Source organism: Trichosurus vulpecula, chromosome 9 (genome assembly GCF_011100635.1).
Source record: "Trichosurus vulpecula isolate mTriVul1 chromosome 9, mTriVul1.pri, whole genome shotgun sequence".
NCBI lineage: Eukaryota > Metazoa > Chordata > Mammalia > Diprotodontia > Phalangeridae > Trichosurus > Trichosurus vulpecula.
Window position 1 is genome coordinate 74,724,127 of NC_050581.1, and position 18,563 is coordinate 74,742,689.

The following is an 18,563-nucleotide window of genomic DNA, read 5'->3' on the forward strand; positions in this document are numbered from 1 at the left end:
TGGCCCAGACAGATTTGTCAGCACTGCCTGTTCCCACTGAATGTAGGTCTCTGTCACCCTGCAGAGATGACCCTGCAGCTGGTGGCTTTACTGAGAGTCACTGAGAGGGCAGCTCAGATGATCAAAGAATGGAAGAATGTCCAAGCTGGAGGGGACCTTAAATATTCTCTAGTCTAATGTGTCCACACTCATTTTACAAATGTGGAAACTGACATCTGGGGGTAGAGATCTCCCCAAATAAAGTCAGTGGAAGAATGAGAATTAATATAAATATCCCAGCTCAAAGTCTAGGATTTTTTCAACTATATCCTCCCCCTTGGAGACATTCTGCCCTTAGAAGGGTAAACCGTGAATTCCCCAATTTCCCATTTACTAAGGGTCAGTGTAGCCCCAGCCTGCTACTCCCCTGGGTCCCCGCTGTCAGGAATCCTCATGTCATGTCCCTTCCTTACAGGAGCGGGTCTTCCTGAGTGTTTCCAATTACATCTTCACAGCGATCTTTGTGGCTGAAATGATGGTGAAGGTATCTGGCATCAAGGTTTTCTTTTTGATTGGATGAGGGCACAGAGAAGGAAGGGGGTAGGAAGTGGGGAGGCTGGGGGGAGGGGTTCAGCATGGCTTTTGCTCAGCAACCTAGTAAACATGGCATATGGTTTCCAAAGAGTCTAGAGAATAGCCCAAAGCCTCCATGTATCTGTCCAACTGTCTCCAGATCCACCATTCATTGCCCTGAAATTTCCTCCCCATGCAATGCTTCACCTACTTACCTATTTGTTCTTGAAGACCCAGCTCAAGCACCAACATCTCTCTGAAAGCTTCCCTTATTCCCCCTCACCAGAAGGGGTCTGTTCTTCCTCTGAAGTCTCCCTGCGATGCCTCCCCCTGGTCTTGAATGCTAGCTATTGATGTCTCATGTCCATTACTAGATTATAAGATTCCTGAGGGTAGGGGCCAAAGATGAGTAATCCATCTTGGTATACCCCTCATGTCCACCACAGGGTGCCATCCATCCATCTATCCATTCATTCATTTCAACAAACATCTATTAAGCACCTAGTAAGAGCTTACTCTTCTGTAAATGTACAAGGTACATTCCATTCAATAATTCTTTGAGGCAGACAGCGCAAGCATCTGTATCCCCAATTTACAGATGAATTGATTGAGGCTGAGAGAGGTGAAACAGCTGGCCCATGGCCACCCAAGTCATAAGTTTCAGATCTGAGATTTCAACTCAAGCCTCTTGTCTCTGAGTCCAAAGCTCCTTTGACCATCCCATTTCCTCTTATTATGTGTAAGGACTCAAACTAGACCCTAGGGGAGACACAAAGATAGGTAAGACATAAATAAGGCTTGCATATGCAGTTAGCATCCAGTAAATGCTTCCCACAAGGCTGTGCGCATAGTATGCCCTCAATGACATTCTTGAGTTGACAGTATGTGTGGCTCCATTCCCAGGTGGTGGCCCTGGGCTTTTTCTCTGGGGAGAACAGCTACCTGCAGAGCAGCTGGAATGTGCTGGATGGGCTGCTGGTCTTTGTCTCCATCATCGATATCATTGTCTCCATGGCCTCAGCGGGTGGGGCCAAGATCCTGGGCATCCTCCGGGTCCTGCGATTGCTGAGGACACTGAGGCCACTTCGGTATGTAATGGGTTCCAGAATCTGTCCCCACGGAGTAGGACTGGATACAGGATGGAATTATACCATTGGGAATGGTATCCAAAGAAAGCCCTTCCTGCAGCCGGCTCTCAATTATCCAAGGGTACATGGCCCATTATACGGCTTATCCAAGCCTTTTCATTCTGTCTCCATCTTCTCCTTCTTGTCTCCTGGCCAGTTCAGGGCCCCTAAGGGCAACCAGAAGAAATAAAAGGAAAGAGGGTCAGGCACACGTTTATTTGCCTGAAGTAGAATGATTTGAGACAGAACCATCACTAAATAGCTAGCATTTATATAATGTTTTAAAGTTTGCAAAATGCTTTACATACGTTGACTCATAACCATTCAGCAAAATAAGTGCTATTGTTATCCCCATTTTATAGATAAGAAAGCTGAGGCTGAGATTTAAATGAGTTATCCTGAGTCATAAAACTAGTAAGTGTCTGAGGGAATATTTGAACTTGGGTCTTACCTGTCTTCAAGTCTTATAGTCTATCCACTCTGCCACCTAGCTGCTGCTAGTTACTCCTTGTTGGCAAGGCTGACCAAAGGACTGCTCTCCTTCCTCACCTCTACCTCTTAGCATCCCTAGTTTCCTTCAGAAACCAGCTCAAATGCTACCTTTACAGAAGGCCTTTTCCAGTCTCCCAGATCCGTCCTCCCTAAAGCTCCCTTCTATCTACACTGTCGGTAGCTTAGACCTACCTGCTTATTTATATGTTGTACGCCCTACTGGAATGTGAGCTCTTTGAGAGCAGCAGCAGGTGTTTTTGCCTTTCTGTGTATCCCCAGAACTTAGCACCGTGCCTGGGATATGATAAGTGCTTAACAAATGTTCATTGGTCAATTAACTACCCAATGACTAGGCCAAGACATTGAGATAAGGGTCAGCCTTACATGCAAATAAAATAAGGCAGTGATATGAGGGATACTAGGAGTGCCTTCTCTCCTGCAAATATCTCCCCAACTGGACTGAAATTCTGCTCTTACAAAGTCATCCTTTTTCACCTTTAATAGACCCATATGGGCATAGAGTTGTGCCTGCTAAGGAAGTCCACCGAGCCTTTATTGCTTCACACTGTAGTAGGAATGAGTTGGTGAGCACAAGAACACTGGATGGGCATTGTGGAAAATGGGCCAGATGCCTCATGTTCCGTGCTCAGTCCCCAGGGTCATCTTAGAATATTTAACCCATCTCAAAAGGCCCCTTCCAAACCCTGAGTTCTGGAGAGTAGCCCTCTTGAGCTGATCTTTAAGAGGTCGATGTCCCCAGAAATCTCTGGCTCTATCTAATGCCAGGGATCTAATGGACCCAGCCTGGACTGGCTTGTAAGAGCCAATTGTTAAATTTTCAGCGTGAGCATTTACACTTCAGAAATCCACAAATGCTACAGATCAGGGTTGAATTATTTTGTTGATTGTCTAGACTGAAGCAAGTGATAAAGAAATGTGTATCACACATACTTTTTGTTTTAGAGAGCTAGTTGTTAAATATTTTGTAGCACACCCCTGCCTAACGGCCAGTGGTGACACAAATAGCATCTGTTAACGGTGTATCATGCATGCTTTTTGTTTTGGAGTGCTGGTTGTTAAATATTTTGCAGCACACCCCTGCCTAATGGCCAGTGGTGACACAGTGTCTGTTAATAGTCACTCCAGAAAAATAGAATGGCAGACCTTAAAAAGACTTTAAAGATCTAATCTAACATCCTTGTTTCATAGGGGAAACTCTAAACTTTTGAATCCTCAGAGAAAGGTCTGATGAACTAGGAGGAACCAGCAAAACTAGTATTTAATTCAAAAATTTTAAATACAACAGAGGAGACAGTGTCAGTTAAGAGGTATAAGAAGTACATAGGTATTTTGTCCTTTGTGTTTTGCTTTAAAAGGGAATTTTCTTTTGAAGTTAATGTACTAACTTAACAGAACAGTCAATCAGTGCTCAGGTCTGAATTGCAAGACAATAGCAATGACTAGGCAGCTAGGAGGCCCAATGGATAGAGTGCTGGGCCTGGACTCAGGAAGACGTGAGTTCAAATGCAGCTTCAGACATGTACTTGCTGAATGACCTTGGGCAAGTCACTTAACTCAGTTTGCCTCAGTTTCCTCATCTGTAAAATGAGCTAGAGAAGAAAATGGCAGACTACTCCAGTATCTTTGCCAAGAAAACCCCAAATGGGATCATGAAGAATCAGACATGACTGAAATGCCTTAACCACAACCAAAATCAATGACAAGAGGAAAAAGAGAGTTATAAGGCTAGAAGTATTTGTTGAAAGATAAATACGACCAGATGGAAGCTAGTAGCCCCCCAATCCAGTCTCACTGGTCCCCTCCCTAGTGGCAGCCACATCTCTCCTAGTCAAGCCTAGGCTTCCACGGCCTACACTCCGAAGTATGAGTGATCTCTGTGGACATCAGATATCCACGAGGCACTGCTCTTTGGCAAACTATTCCACTTCCATTTGTTGGCCTGCCTTCTTACAGTCTCAGCGTGGGGAGAATAATCTCCAAGCAGCATCAGCGGCTCCAAACCACTTATTGTGGTGGTGATTGGGCAATCTCTTAAAAAGCCCCGGTGGTGGCTTAAAGTGCCCCAGGCTGATTCCATCTTAGGCATGTGTGCTCAGCATGAGGAATGAAAAGTGAGCTCCTGCCCCACTTTATACTGGGCAGTCAGAAGGGTATATAAATCAACAATTTACATCTTTGGATTGGTAGAGCGAGGATGCAAATGTTGCTATTATTAATTAAGAGCATGTGAGCTCTGCCAGAGAAAGGAACATTATATATAATCACACCATCTATCATGCCCAACAGGGGCTCATTGACCAATTCAGGGGTGGGCATGGGGGCCAATAAATCTGTCACCACACTGATGATGTGACCGGCTTCCAGGGAGCTGGCTTTGCAAGGAATCTCTAAAAAGGAGAGACAGGAGAGGCACAGGGGAATGGGGGAGGGAGCTGTACATGCCCCTGTCATCTCAGTCAGGGAGTGAGATAAGAGATAGAAGACCCCAGTTCTTAGAAAACAGAAACTTAAGTATGGAAGCAAAGCTTAAGACATGGTAGAGGCAAGGGTGTGCTGGTATATATTTAACAATCAGCTCTCTGGAAATATAGATCACGCTTTTAAGTTTAATCTGCATCCTTCCTTAAGTCTAGACAATCAACAAAACAATAAACCAACCCCTGCTTTGTAGCATTTGCCAAGTCCCAAGGGGTAAATGCTCACACTGAAAATTTAACAACCAGCTAGCACAAGCCAGCCCAACATACCCCTGGCTACAGTTCTACCACATAGAAGTTAAATCAAACCAGGAGAGACTTGGCGCCTTTTGAGGTAATTCATAGGCCAACTATATAACTGCTCTGTACCATTAATTTTAAACATAAATGCAATAGCTTTATCATTAACCCATTTGCTATTCCTCCATCTCCAAATCTATGCCTTTGAATTGGCGGTATTCCATGTCTATAATACTCTCCTCACCGCAGCTCCCTTGTAGGTTCAACTCAAGCACCACCTCCCCTGGAGGCCACGCTGCAAATGCCTTCCTCTATAAGGCAACCTTCCATATACTTCATATATGTCCTGTATGTACTGGATTACCTGTGTGTACTGTCTCTCCCATTCAAATGTAAGATCTTTGAGGACAGAGACTGTTTGTGCATTTGTATCCCCAGTGCTTAGCACAGAGCCCAGCACACAGTAAGTGCTTAATAAATGCTTGCTGGTTTATTGATTGAGGATATACATAGTTGTGGCAACAAGTTTGCATAATCCCACTGAAGATTAATTGTGAAAGGTGATGTGTAATTTATTGCCCAGTGTATCAGAGAAGTTGAGTTGCTGAACTAGGGTTACCAAAATAAGCAACAGCACCATCTAGTGGCAGCTCCCATAACCCCAGACACAGGGGCCTTGAAATCTAGAAGGAGCTGTGTGGGGGGCATCTGGTGCAGTGGATAGAGTGTCAGGCCTGGAGTCAGGAAGACTCATCTTCCTGAGTTCAGAATTGGTCACAGACACTTAATAGTTAAATATAAAATGAGCTAGAGAAGGAAATGGCAAACCACTCCAGTATCTTTGCCAAGAAAATCCCAAATGGGGTCATGAAGAGTCAAATACAATTGAAACAACAAAAAAGTAGTTCTATCCATATAAACTGAAAGCAGAGATCACTCTCTCCATGGTAAAATGAAGTCATGAGTCTGGCTCCTGGCTCTTCTTCACGATGGCCAGGGTAGATCATGGCCATCTCACTGTGAGTGTTGCCCTATCTCCAGATGCTGGGTTAGGTATCAGGAAACCCAAGGTCAAGTCTTAGTTTTGCCGATGGATTCACTATGTGACCTTGGAGCAAGTTTCTCTTCCTTCCTGGCCCTCCGTTTCCCCATCTCTGAAAAAAAAAGGTAGGGGGAAGGGAGTACATTAAAAGTTAGCTTAATGTTCTACCTTGGGGCACAGTGGATAGAATGCTAGGCTTGGAATCAGGAAGACTCATCTTCATGAGTTCAAATCCAGCCTCAGTCACTTACTAGCTGCGTGACCCTGGGCAAGTCACTTGACTCTGTTTGCCTCAGTTTCCTCATCTGTAAAATGAGCTAGAGAAGGAAATGGCAAACCATTCCAGTATCTTTGCCAAGAAAACCCCAAATGGCATCATGGAGAATCAGACCAACTAGGAAAAAACAAAAACAACTTAACAAGAAAAGTGCTCCACCACCTAGCAAAGTGTTTGCATGCAGTACTTAATAAATGTGGTTTCCTTCATTCATTTACTCATGTCTAAGAGCCCTACTGGCTCAGACACTTGGTGACTGCAATTACTAAAGCTACCAAGAAGCCATCATGTTGGAAACTACATTCCGACAAGGATGCCAGAGACGGATACTAATATTCAAAATTTGTTCTTAAATTTACTTGTTCTAATATCTCGGTCCAGGGTGATCAGCCGAGCCCCAGGCCTTAAGTTGGTGGTGGAGACCTTGATATCATCTCTCAGACCCATTGGAAATATCGTCCTCATCTGTTGTGCCTTCTTTATCATCTTTGGCATTCTTGGGGTTCAGGTAAGAGTGTGCTTTGCACTTGCTGGGATAATGTAGGGTTGTAGGTGCTCTCAAGGGAACCTGGAGACACGGCTTCCAATCCAGCTCTGCCATAAACTCAGTGTGTGATCTTCATCAAAGCTGTTCTCGCTAAGCTTCAGCTAATCTCACACTTAATACCCATGTGACAATCGAAAAGTCACTAAATTTCCCTGATACTGTCTCAGGAAGGAGGGAAGGTAAAGTAGGGAGAGAGAAAATTTGGAACTCAATTTTCTTTCAAATGAATGTTATATTAAGTAGCTAGGCATGAAGTTATTTTTTTTTTTAGGCAACGAGTCTTTGGCCACTTTCATTTCTTGAGTCTGGGCCATATATTTAAACATATGTTCCACCAGCCTCCTCCATGCTTTTGCACCAAAATCACAGAGTATAAAGTATGCACTGGTTAAATTTTTGCTTTATTGTGTTTTGGTTTTAATTAATTTTTTTTTCGATTATCAAAAAAAGAATGTAAAAAAATTGTCTTTACTTGTAAGTGGGAAAAAATGAAATGCTATTGAAAAAGAAATAAAGGAGGAAAAGTCATTAAATTTCCTTGGGCCTTGCCTTAAAATGAGGAGGCTGAGCTGGATGTGCTCAGAGGTGCCTTCTGGTCCCTAGATCTAGGATCCTGAGGAAGTTGTATTAGAAAAAGCATTCTTAAACTGGTCTGTGGTTAGATTTCAGGGGATTCATGAACTTGGATGGGGGGAAAGGCAGGGAGAGGCATCTTTATTTCAGTGTAATTTTGTTTCATTTGTAATCCCATGTATTTTAATTTATGGATCTAAAAACATTGTTCTGAGAAGAGGTTCATATACTTCATCACACTGTCAAAGGGCTCCATGACATAAAAAGGTTGAGAACCCCTGAACTAGATGTCTCTATGGCCCCCTCCCAGACTTAGCATTCTATGATTCTACTTATGGGGAAAAAAATTAGGCTCAACATCATGAATTCCCATTTGATGAATGAGAAAATTAAGGCCTAGGAGAGCTCTGAGTAGGTTGTATTTTCCCATCTCTAAACCTTTGCCCATTCTCTTCCTGCCCCCCACCCCCCACCCTTGAAAGAAATTCTTCTCACCTACCCCAACTGTTTTTGAATCCCTTCTTTCCCTCAAGGCCTATCAGGGGTGGGGTACCCTGCACCCTCTCTTTTGCATGCATTTCACTCATCACTATAGCATTAGTAGACATGTCCCTCCCCTCCTCCACCCCCAATTATATTGTAAGGCCCCTGCAGAATAAGAACTCTGTCGTATCTGTCTTTAGATCCCCAGCATCCAATGTATATTAGGCCTTTCGTGAATGTTTGTTATTCATGAACGTTGATTGAGGTGAGCTGTTGTCTCTTCCTTCCAGCTCTTCAAGGGTAAGTTTTATTACTGTGACGGATCAGACACTCGAAACATCACCACCAAAGATGACTGCTGTGCAGCCCATTACCGCTGGATCCGGCGCAAATACAACTTCGATAACCTGGGTCAGGTGAGAGCCGCTTCAGGCTCAGCTGGGGCTGAGGCCAGGTCCCCAGATGATAGGCCAGGATCAGGTGTACCTGACGGCTCTCCCTGTGTCCAGACCATCCTTCCTGTTCCACCTGAATCTGGCTCCTCCCCCAAGCAGAACGCCATATCTTAGAAGATCCTCAAGGAAAAATTTCTGCGACGGCCAGAGTCAAGTGAAAAAGAAACCCGGGCACTGAGCAGGTCCTTAGGGTCTGGATGGCTTCTTAGTCCATCTAGGGGGTACAGGTTGGACACAGTTGACTCTACAGTAATTGGGTGGCATAGTGGACAGGTTGAATTTTGGAGTCAAGAAGACCTAAGTTCAAATCCTTCCTTAGACACATATTGTCTGGGTAACCCAGGGCAAGCCACTTAACCTTTCTCAGGCTCCATATCCTTATCTATAAAATGGGGAGAGTAATACCACCCACCTCATAGGGTTGTTGTGATCATCCAATGGGACAATCTGTGTAATATATGGATTATACAGCATTTTTAAGTGCTACATAACTGTTATCAGCCGTGGTAGTAGAACTGACGAGTCAAATTCTAGTCTGTAAGGCTAGAAGAAGCGGGGACTAGACTACTATCAAACACACCTAGGGTTGAGCCAGACTCCCAAGAAGCTTATAGTCTGCCATTGTTGGCCATGTAAGGCTTGAGATTATAAGCTCAGGGCAAGAATTGTCTTTCTTTCAATTAATTGTATCCCCAACACTAAGCACGGTGCCTGGTACATTGTAAGCACTTAATAAATGCTTACTGGATTATCAGACTGGATGACGGGACCAAGCCTTGGCTAAGATCCCTGCTGTGTTTATCTGACTAAGGTGCTAGAACCTGCCAGATCACTAAACCACATCTGGGCCCAGCATCATCGTCCTGCAGCCATCTATTGTCCTATTTCCTAGCCTCTCCCTGTACTGTACAATCCCACCTCCATACCTTTGCTCACGCCATGCCCCAAATGTATTCTCTCCACCTCTACCACGATAATAATCTGCATCTCTAGATCTGTGGGTTCTCCCTCTTTCAAGCTCTCTCTCCCCTCATTTCCCCAGATGAAAATGATCTCCCCCTCCTCCTCAAATTTCTCCTAGCACTTTGCCTAGACCTCTCCTAGACTCTCCTCTCATTCATCTCTGTGCCATCATTACATCATCATTTCTGCATGTTTTCTTCCTCCATTGAATATACACTATCTGAGAGAAGAGTCTGTGTCATCTCTCTCTGGCTCTCCCCAGTGCTCAGCATAGGGCTTACACAGAAGAGGCACTCTCTGATAAATGGTGGAAAGCATGCTGATATTTGGACTCCAAGGCCCTGAGTTTAAATCCTAACACTGCCATTTAATACCTATCAATTTCCTAATGAAGAAAACCAGGGAGTTAGATTAGAGAATCTCTAACTTGCCTTCCAACTCCAAGTCTATGAGCCTGTAATCCCTAGAGTGCTGGATATGGAGTCAAAGGACCTCCGTTTGAATCCCAGCTCCATCACTTACTCCCTATGTGACCTTGGGCCAGACAATACTCTCCTCTAGGCCTCTGTTCCCTTACCTGGAAAATGAAGGGTTTGAGCTAAGATGACTTCTGAAGTTCCTTCCAGCTCTAGAGCCATGATCCACTGCTGTGATCCATTAATAAATACGTGGTGAAATTAAGTTAAATTCAAGTTACTCCCTGCTAAAGGTTTCACCTGTACTCTAGCCCCCTAATTGTCTCCTCCTTGACAAGGACACTGTCCAGATGCTTTGAGTTCTGATATCCCTTCCTCCCTTTCCCTTTACAAATGAGGAAGATCCTGAGTTTTACACAGGTCTGTTTATTCACCCAGAAAAGAGCAAGTTCACAAATTGTCCAGAGGACATACAGGAGTGTAGTGCTAGCAAAATGACTATCAGAACAAAGAGGAGGCATAGAGAGCATTCCCCACAATGCTTTCATTTTACAAAGGGACAAACTGAGGCCCAGAGAGGGTAAGCAACATACTCAAAGCTGCACTGCAAGTGGGTGGGAGTGCTAGAGCTATAAAAACAGGAATCCTGACTCCTGCCCCAGGGATTTCTTTTTTAGCTTTAGCGAGGCTCTTTCCTATCTACGGCCTCTTTTCATAGACTGTTAGAGCTTCAAGGCCTGACGAAGCACAATAAGCTGGAGTTCTTAGCTGGCTTTCAGTTATCCCTACCTCTCCTGCTCTGAGTTAGTGAATAAGAGTGGGAGTTGAAAGGGGGGTGGCAGGGGTTGGCTGCAGGGAGGGACTTCCACAGGTCATGACTCCGCTTCTCCGTCTTTCCTGGGCCAGGCTCTTATGTCCCTTTTTGTGCTCTCGTCCAAGGATGGCTGGGTGAACATCATGTATGACGGCCTGGATGCCGTGGGCATCAACCAACAGGTACCTAGGGGGTCGGAGATGGCAGCAATTTCCCATGGGACAGCATGAATCCCAGTGCATTTTTAGAAAAGTAAGGTCTTCCTCACTCTTATTGTCCCCGCCCCAAATGTCCCACCTCCCCCTTTTCTACCAGACTTAGAGCTTCCAAACCAGGAGTATGATAGTGAAATCCTGAAATACACAAACACACACACACTCATACACACGCTTCTGGAGGTGGTCATCGCTGCCACCCAGGAAGTGGGGCCAACCTCCCCTAAGTAGACACCTAAGCAGTGCATGTAGCACTCAGGAAGGCCCCCAGCCCCAAAAATCTCTCTCCATGGTATCCGAAATTCCAATTTATTTCCTTTGAGTCTACTATAAAAATTCAGATGCCCTTGGCCAAGGTCATTCTCTAAGCCACTTTAAGCCATCAGCCCCTAGCGAGCTCAGAGCCAGGCCCCTGGAGAAGAAAACAGAAGAGGGGCTGGATGGGGGAGATGAGGAAGTACCAAAAAATAAGCCCTGAAATAAAAGGCGTGGGGTGGGGCACAAAGGAATACAGACTTTGTTGGGACACAGGTAGATGGCTCTGGGGACCAGGCGCTGTTCCGTGCCTGGCTCAGACCATGACCCAATGGGCCTTTCCCTTCCTTCCCCTCCTGCCCACCCCGCGGGCCATCAGCCCATCCAGAACCACAACCCCTGGATGTTGCTGTACTTCATCTCCTTCCTGCTCATCGTCAGCTTCTTTGTCCTGAACATGTTTGTGGGCGTGGTGGTCGAGAACTTCCATAAGTGCCGGCAGCACCAGGAGGCGGAGGAGGCGCGGCGGAGGGAAGAGAAGAGGCTCCGGAGGCTAGAGAAGAAGCGTAGGAGTAAGGCGATATACGTGTCCGGTCGGTAGATTGCGTTACCAAGTAGATTCATTCTGAGCCCTGCCTGTTGAGAAAACAAACACCTTGTCTTGGTTTGTGGACTTGGGGGAGGTAGGGCTCTAAGTCACAGGCCACTCGATCATTCCCTGGACGAGCCTTGCTGAGACTCCAGCCATGTCCACATGTGGCCTGTAGGACAACCTCTGGAATGATCCCCCTCCCCACAAACCGTGTTTTCTGGCATACCTACCACACCCACAGTTGGAAAGCCTGGATTTTTTTTTTCTCCAAGCCTACACTATCCTCATCGAAGCCGGTGGGGATCCCGCACAGTAAGGTGCTTAAGATCTCTGAGTCAGTTTTTGGCCGTGGAAAGGGGGTGTCTTGTATGCTAGCAAAAACATACAGTATTTGACCCTCAAAGCCTAAGATGGGACCAGGTCGGCCTCTGAAGGCATCAGGATTCCCTCCCTCCCTGGAGGATAACCAGGGGGACCTCTGTGCCCTGGGACTTAGAGTGGCCTGCGTTTTCTCTCTCTTGTTTCCAGTTTGGTCCTGTTTGCCTTCTTCCTTCTCCCAACCAGTTGCAATGTGTTTCAGGTTCTGAGTGTCAACGCATGACCCTGCATGGCCCCCATACTCTGAGGTGGGGAAAGGGTACATTTCAAGATATGGCTATCTACCGATCAGCCATTAGAAGACATACTGGTCCTCTGACCCATAGTGCCCAGAGCAGTGGTGGGAGAGAAGAGAGGATTGGATGGAGCGGTTCCCATGCCTGAGGAATAGGATTCCTCCATAGACTTCATATAAATAATCGTAGAATCTTGGGCCTGGAAGACACCTCTCGATTTTCAAGGTCAACTAGTCAAACCTACCACCCAATGTCAAAATCTTCTCTAACCCATCCTCTGCTTCAACACCTTCTAGTGTCAGGCACCTCCCTATCTAACAATGGCAGGATAGCTCTAGTTATATCCATTACTTGGAGCCAGAACTTGCTTCTTTATAACTTCCAGCCATTACTACTAGTCCTGCCTTCTGAGACCCTTCATCCATCCAAATAAAGTGAGTGTGGACTTTCTCAGTCTTCTCTTCTCCATGCTGAACATCCTCACTTCCTTCAAGTGATTCTCACTGAAAATGATTTAAAGTCCCCTCAGACAAAGCAAACTTGTCTTTTTCTTCTTTCTCCTTTTCTGTCTCCTTCTTCTCTTCTTCCTACTCTTCTCTCTGATCCTTTTATTCTTCTTGCTCTATTCCTTTCTACTCCGACTACTCTATTCCTCCTCCTCTTCTTCATCTTCTTCCCTTTCTCTTCTTCCTCCTCCTCATGACTTGTATGATCTTGGGGAAGACTCTTAACTTCCCTTGGCCTCAGCTTCTTTATCTGTAAAATGAGAGGGTTGAAAAAGATGGCCTCTTCCTGTTCTAGGATCCTCTTCCTCCTGTTCTCCTTTCTGTTTCCTCTTCTTCCTCTCCTTTTGCTCTCCTTCCCCCTCTTCCTTTATTTCTTCTTCCTCTCCTCATTTCTTTTTCTCCTTGTTGTCATCATCCCCCTCTTCCTACTTTCCTTCTCCTGCTTCAGTGTGGCAGAGTGGGGAAAGCACCTGATTGAAAATCAAGAGCATGGGTCAGAACCCTATTCCCTGTGATGTTGGACAAATCACTCTAGTTCCCTGGACCCAATTTACTCTTCTATAAAATGAGAGGCTTGGAATGCATGATCTCTGAGGTCCCTTCTAGCTCTGTGGTCTTCTTTCTTCTTTTCCTTCTCCTCTGTCTTCCTCCTATTAATTTATTAGCTTCTTCTCCAGAAGGCAGGGAGAAGTCACAAGAACCAAAGTCCTTTTATTTCGGAGGAGAAAGAGAAGATAGTTGTTGGTATTACCTTTACAAATGCATTGAGCTTTACCAGTTTGATTACCTAGGCATGAAAGCTAAGATGTGAACAAGAGGGAGCTGATAATGAAGAATATAGCACTGCATAGGAAAAAACAGAGGGGTAAGACATATATGCAGGCCTGAAGACAGAAGCATTTCCTGCCTAGTATGATGGAGACTAGAGACAGCCTGGCTATTGGCTGTAGCAAGGAACCACATTAGTAAGTTCAAGCATTATGGGTATATCTACTGTCAAGGCTGATTCTTTGTGTCTTTAAGTAAATAAAACCTCACTCATTGATGAGAGGTACCAGCTAAATTGTGAACACCCTCCGCTCCAGGATGGAATAAAAGAGAACTTCCTTAAAGACTTCCTAAGAGAAGTCCTACCTGCCCAGACCTATGAAGAGGCTGGGTAGGAAATTTTAGACTTAAATAAAAGTGGATCCTATTCCCTGAAGCTTTGGCCCTGTTCTGCTCCATATCTTAATAATGACATAGACAACAGGGTTGTCAGCTCTGCATATAACACAAAGCTGGGTGAGATAGCTAACACAGTGGATGGTGGAACAGGATTGGAAAAGATTTTTGACAGTCTAGAACAAAATGACTCCAATAAAATGAATGTAATAGGGGTAATTGTAAAGTTCTCCATGTGCATTCAAAAATTTAGTTACTCAGTTACAGAGTGGAGGTAGTCTAGCTAGCCCATGAAGAAAAGACCTGAAAGTTTTAACAGATCACAAGCTTAATGTGAGCCAATAGCATGAAGAGACAGCTATATAGATGACTTCTGTCATGAGATATGTTGAAGGGCTGAGTGTCCAGAATGAGAAAGAGTAGCATCTCGTTGTCCTGGTTATACTATGTCTAGAGGCATAGGGTTAGGAAAGACGTTGACAGCAGGAAGAGCATCTAGAAGAGCATAGACTTAAAGGTGTCATAAGGGGAGATGGGTTGAAAGACCTGGGCACATTTAGCCTAGATATGAGAAGAATTGGGAGGGTGGGGGGATGATATAACTGTCATACAGTATTTGAAGGGCTGACCCAGCAAACTTGTCTTGCTCAGGGCCAGAAGGTAGAACTAGAATGGAAGTTGAAGAAAGCTAAATTTGCCTTAAAATAAAGAAAAACTCAGAGGCAGCATGGTTCAGTAGACAAAGAATTGCTTTGGAATCAGGAGGACTTCAGTTCAAATCCCACATCTGACATGGCTGGGCTGTGTGATTCTGGGCAAGTCACTTAACTTAGTGCCCCCCGGCAAGTCTTTAAGACAATAAGACAAGAAGATCTACAAGCCAATAGAAGTTCTTCACTGGGAGCTCCCTACATAGATGGAATCACAGATTGGGTCTTTAAAAAAGAAAAAGACAAACTTTTTCATCATTAGAACTGTCCTAAAGTAGAATGGGATGCCTCATAAAGTAGTGAGTTCCCTGTCACTGGAAGTGTTAAGGCAGAAGTTAGATGATCCCTTGTTGCAGAGAGGACTCCATTGGACTAGAGTCAGTGGTGGAGAACCTGCAGCCTTGAGGTCGCATGTGGCTCTCTAGGTCCTCAAATGTGGCCCTTCAACTGAACCCGAAATTCACAGAACAAATCTCTTTAATAAAAGGATTTGTTCTGTAAAACTTGGACTTAGTCAAAAGGCTGCACCCAAGGACCTAGAGGGCCGCATGTGGCCTCAAGGCTGCAGGTTCTCTGCCCCTGGATTACTGGACTCTGATCTCTGAGGTACTCTCCAATTCTGAGAATCTATGACTGACTATTCACCCCTGGGATATCTCAGAGTTAATCAATAAATAAGTCTTCTCTCAATCCCACTGGTATGTCCAGCCCTCTGTCAGCTCAGAGATGATGTTGTCAAGGAGACAAGGGAAAGAAGGGAGCTCTGTCTGGGGAGGCAGAGATGGTATAGACCTTCCAGTTAGGGAGCTCCCAATATGTCCCTATAATTAGATCAACAGATAAAGCATTTATTAAGACTTGCTATGTTCCAGGAAGTTTGCTAAGCTCTGGGGATATAAAAGTGAGAAAGCAAGATGGTCTCTACTATCAAGGAACTTACATTCTAATGGGGGAAGACGATATGTAAAGGGGAGGTTGACAGTGGGAGGAGTGGAGGAGGAGGGTACCTGCATGGGGCCAAGGCATATCATACGTAGGTTGGACAGACTAGGCAGTGAGCCAGCAAGGCAGCGGCAATTCAGGGAAGGACTTATTGGTCATCTATTTGGACCCCAGGGTATAGTCATCCTCAGGGAGACATGGCAGCAGGTGTGTAGGTGACGCAGACCAGAGTGAGCTGGGAAGGGCAAAGGGAAGCGAGCAGAGTAGCTGTGACTTCTGATGACAGGCTGGTTCTGAGGAGACAAAGAAGGAGATCCAAGACTGTTCTCCAGAAGCTCATCCTTTGAGGGAAACCAAAGGATCCCATGCCCTGCTCTAAGAAAGGTCTCAGTCTGGGCAAGGGAGAGAGAACCAGAGCATTGCCCCTAAGGAACTTATACTCTGGGGAAGAGAGAGAAGGGAAGATCAACGCCTTGTCCTCAGAGATTTTACAGATTTGGGTCTGGGGAGGAAGAGGAAGAGAGAACTGAGTGGGAATATATCCATAGCCTGGCCTTGAGAAGATCTCAGTTCAGGGTGGGGGAGGGGATGGTGGTTTAGAAGATAATATAGGACAGTATACAGTAAGTGTCAGATGTGTGATAGAGACTGTTAATGTGTAAAGTCAAGGGAACAAAAGCTTAATGTGGGTGAGGTAGTCTAGGAAGGCTTCTGAGAAGAGGTGGGCGCTGAAAGCTTTGGAGAATGGGAAGGGAGCAGGAGGATTCCCTCTGTTGAGAGAAAGAAGGAGAGAGAGAGAGAGAGAGAGAGAGGGAGAGGGAGAGGGAGAGGGAGAGAGAGAGAGAGAGAGAGAGAGAGAGAGAGAGAGAGAGAGAGAGAGAAGATAGAGGGAGAGAGAGGGGGAGACTTTCAGAAAATTTGCATTTTCCTTTTGAAAACTAAAAACAATTTCCCTTGTTTTCCAGGCATCCTCCCTAACACAGGTATTTCTCTGGCCTTGTAGGGCACTTACCTTTCCGCCTCCTTTGCTTTCTAGCATTTCCTAAAGAGGCAAATATGGGAGCAGCTCAGCCGGTGCTATTAGGCCAGAGGGGCCAGTGTTTCTGAGAGGAAGCCATGAGCTTCCCTGACCCTTCTTCATCCAAAGTAAGGCAATTGAAAGGAACCTTTGGATGAGGGAGGCTCCCAGGGGAGCCACCCTCCAGGGCTGTCAGAAAAGGATTAAAATGTGGAAGGTAAACAACAGACCCAAGGAGGATGTAAGGGAGAAGTTCACTAGCTTCTCCTCCCTGGCCTGTCCCCAGTCCTATCCACCTCGGCACAGCCCTATCAGCCACCAAGAGCTCAGTCAATCAGTCAGCAGGCATTTTTGAAGTACCTACTGTGAGCTGGGCCTTGCGCTGGGGAGGAGCTTCCATTCTCCACAGGCCTGAGTGAAGACAGAGAAGTGAGTTTTGTAGTAATATTGACCCTCAGTATGAAGGCCAGGGCAGAGACAAGAAGAGGCTGCCCCTGCCTTCAATTCTTGGCCTCCTAGCATCACTGAGGATGTGCTTGATCGCTTCCCTCTGCCTGCTCCCCTGGATTCACTCCTACTCTGCTCCAGAATGCTCTCCTAGCCTTCAATCTCCCGTATCCCACCCTCTCCTCAGCTGCTGGGGCCCCTTAGCATGCTCAGCAGGGTCCCAAGGAGCATGTGTAGTCCTTTGCAGCATTGAATACCAGGTGCCTTTCTTAGCCTTAGAGGCCATGCTTGACGGGGAGCTCTTGAATTGGTCCAGCGTGAAGCCTCGGGAGTCCTCTTCTCTGCTATATTCCCTACACTAAGCCCCTTGTTGTCCCAGGTATCCTTGGAGTAAGGACATGGGCACTTGGCTTCTTATCCACAGCAATTGGCTGGTGCATGGATCAGAAATCCTGAATCGTGGCCCCAAACCACCAATCCTCCCCTCCCACCATGACCTCTGCATAAACTCTCCACCTCCCACTCAGCCCCCACCAGTGCATGCTGCATGTGTGTGATGATGCCTTGTGTGACCACGGTATGCCTTGTGACCATCAAACGTTTCCCTCTGGCTTTCTTGGGGTTTCCAAATTGTAGTCTCCAGCTCAGCCATGCCCCATGAGGCTGTGCTGATGCTCTCTCTCCTTCCAGACCTCCTTCTACAGTGACACCACCTGAAATTCAAGGCTTAACTCTTGCTGGCTTTGTGACTCTGGGCAAGTCATTTCCCAGAGAGGAAGCATGGCATGGTGGAAAGAGTGTTGGGCTTAGGATCCTATATCAGACTCTTACTAGCTGTGCTACCCTGGGCAGGTCACATGACCTCACTATCAGTTCCCCTACCCATAAAATGGAGAATTTTTTTTTAAAAAATTCTCTCTCCCTTATAGGGTTATTGTGATCATTCTACATGGGAATACTTGCAAAATGCTTTACAAACCTTAAAACTATTGGGGTTTTGCCAGTTCTGCAATTCTAGGCTCACCTTAAGTCTGAAAAGAAACCTCTTTATTGAGTAACTGGTCTGTAGGTGCCCATTCTGGGTTACAGTGGCTACTCAGCTACTTAGGAAGTTCTCCCTTACCTCCAACCATGGCCAAGAAGAAGACAGAACTCTCCTGTCTCCTATCCCATCCCTCACCTGTAATACAAGGGGTATCAGAGACCCCTTTGCGCATTCAGCTGATGCCTATGGACCTCTTCCTTCTCAGAAGAATGTTTTGTTGCCTATGTTGGTAATTGAAGAAAATGTTCAGTTTCATTTAGAAGTTAGCAAAGACATAGATGTAATTTTTCCCCATTCAAATTCCCTCATCCCCTGAAATCTGCCATGGGTCCCAGGTTAAGACTATCTGCTCTAATACCACAATAATTCAACCCAGTCCCCATCTCTCCCTGAATTTCACAATAAAATATTTATATACTGCTTTAACATTTGCCAAGAGCTTTTCCTACAAGGTAGGTACCATTATTGGCCCCTTTTACAGATGAGGTAGCTGAGGCAAAGAGAAGTTAAATGACTTACTAGTAAGTACCTGAGGCAAGTCTTCCTGATTTGTATAGTCCAGCACTCTATCTACTA

At 45.5% G+C, this 18,563-nt stretch overlaps 1 protein-coding gene across 1 annotated transcript in view; it reads left to right on the plus strand.

Moving 5' to 3' along the window:
- CACNA1H (calcium voltage-gated channel subunit alpha1 H) overlaps nt 1-18,563 on the plus strand; it is a 416,322-nt gene that overhangs the window by 358,852 nt on the left and 38,907 nt on the right. The window contains exons 19-25 of the mRNA XM_036737928.1: nt 455-523; nt 1,456-1,640; nt 6,610-6,736; nt 8,122-8,247; nt 10,572-10,661; nt 11,329-11,542; nt 16,443-16,460. Of these exons, the coding sequence (XP_036593823.1) occupies nt 455-523; nt 1,456-1,640; nt 6,610-6,736; nt 8,122-8,247; nt 10,572-10,661; nt 11,329-11,542; nt 16,443-16,460 (829 nt within the window). The remainder of the gene's footprint in view (nt 1-454; nt 524-1,455; nt 1,641-6,609; nt 6,737-8,121; nt 8,248-10,571; nt 10,662-11,328; nt 11,543-16,442; nt 16,461-18,563) is intronic.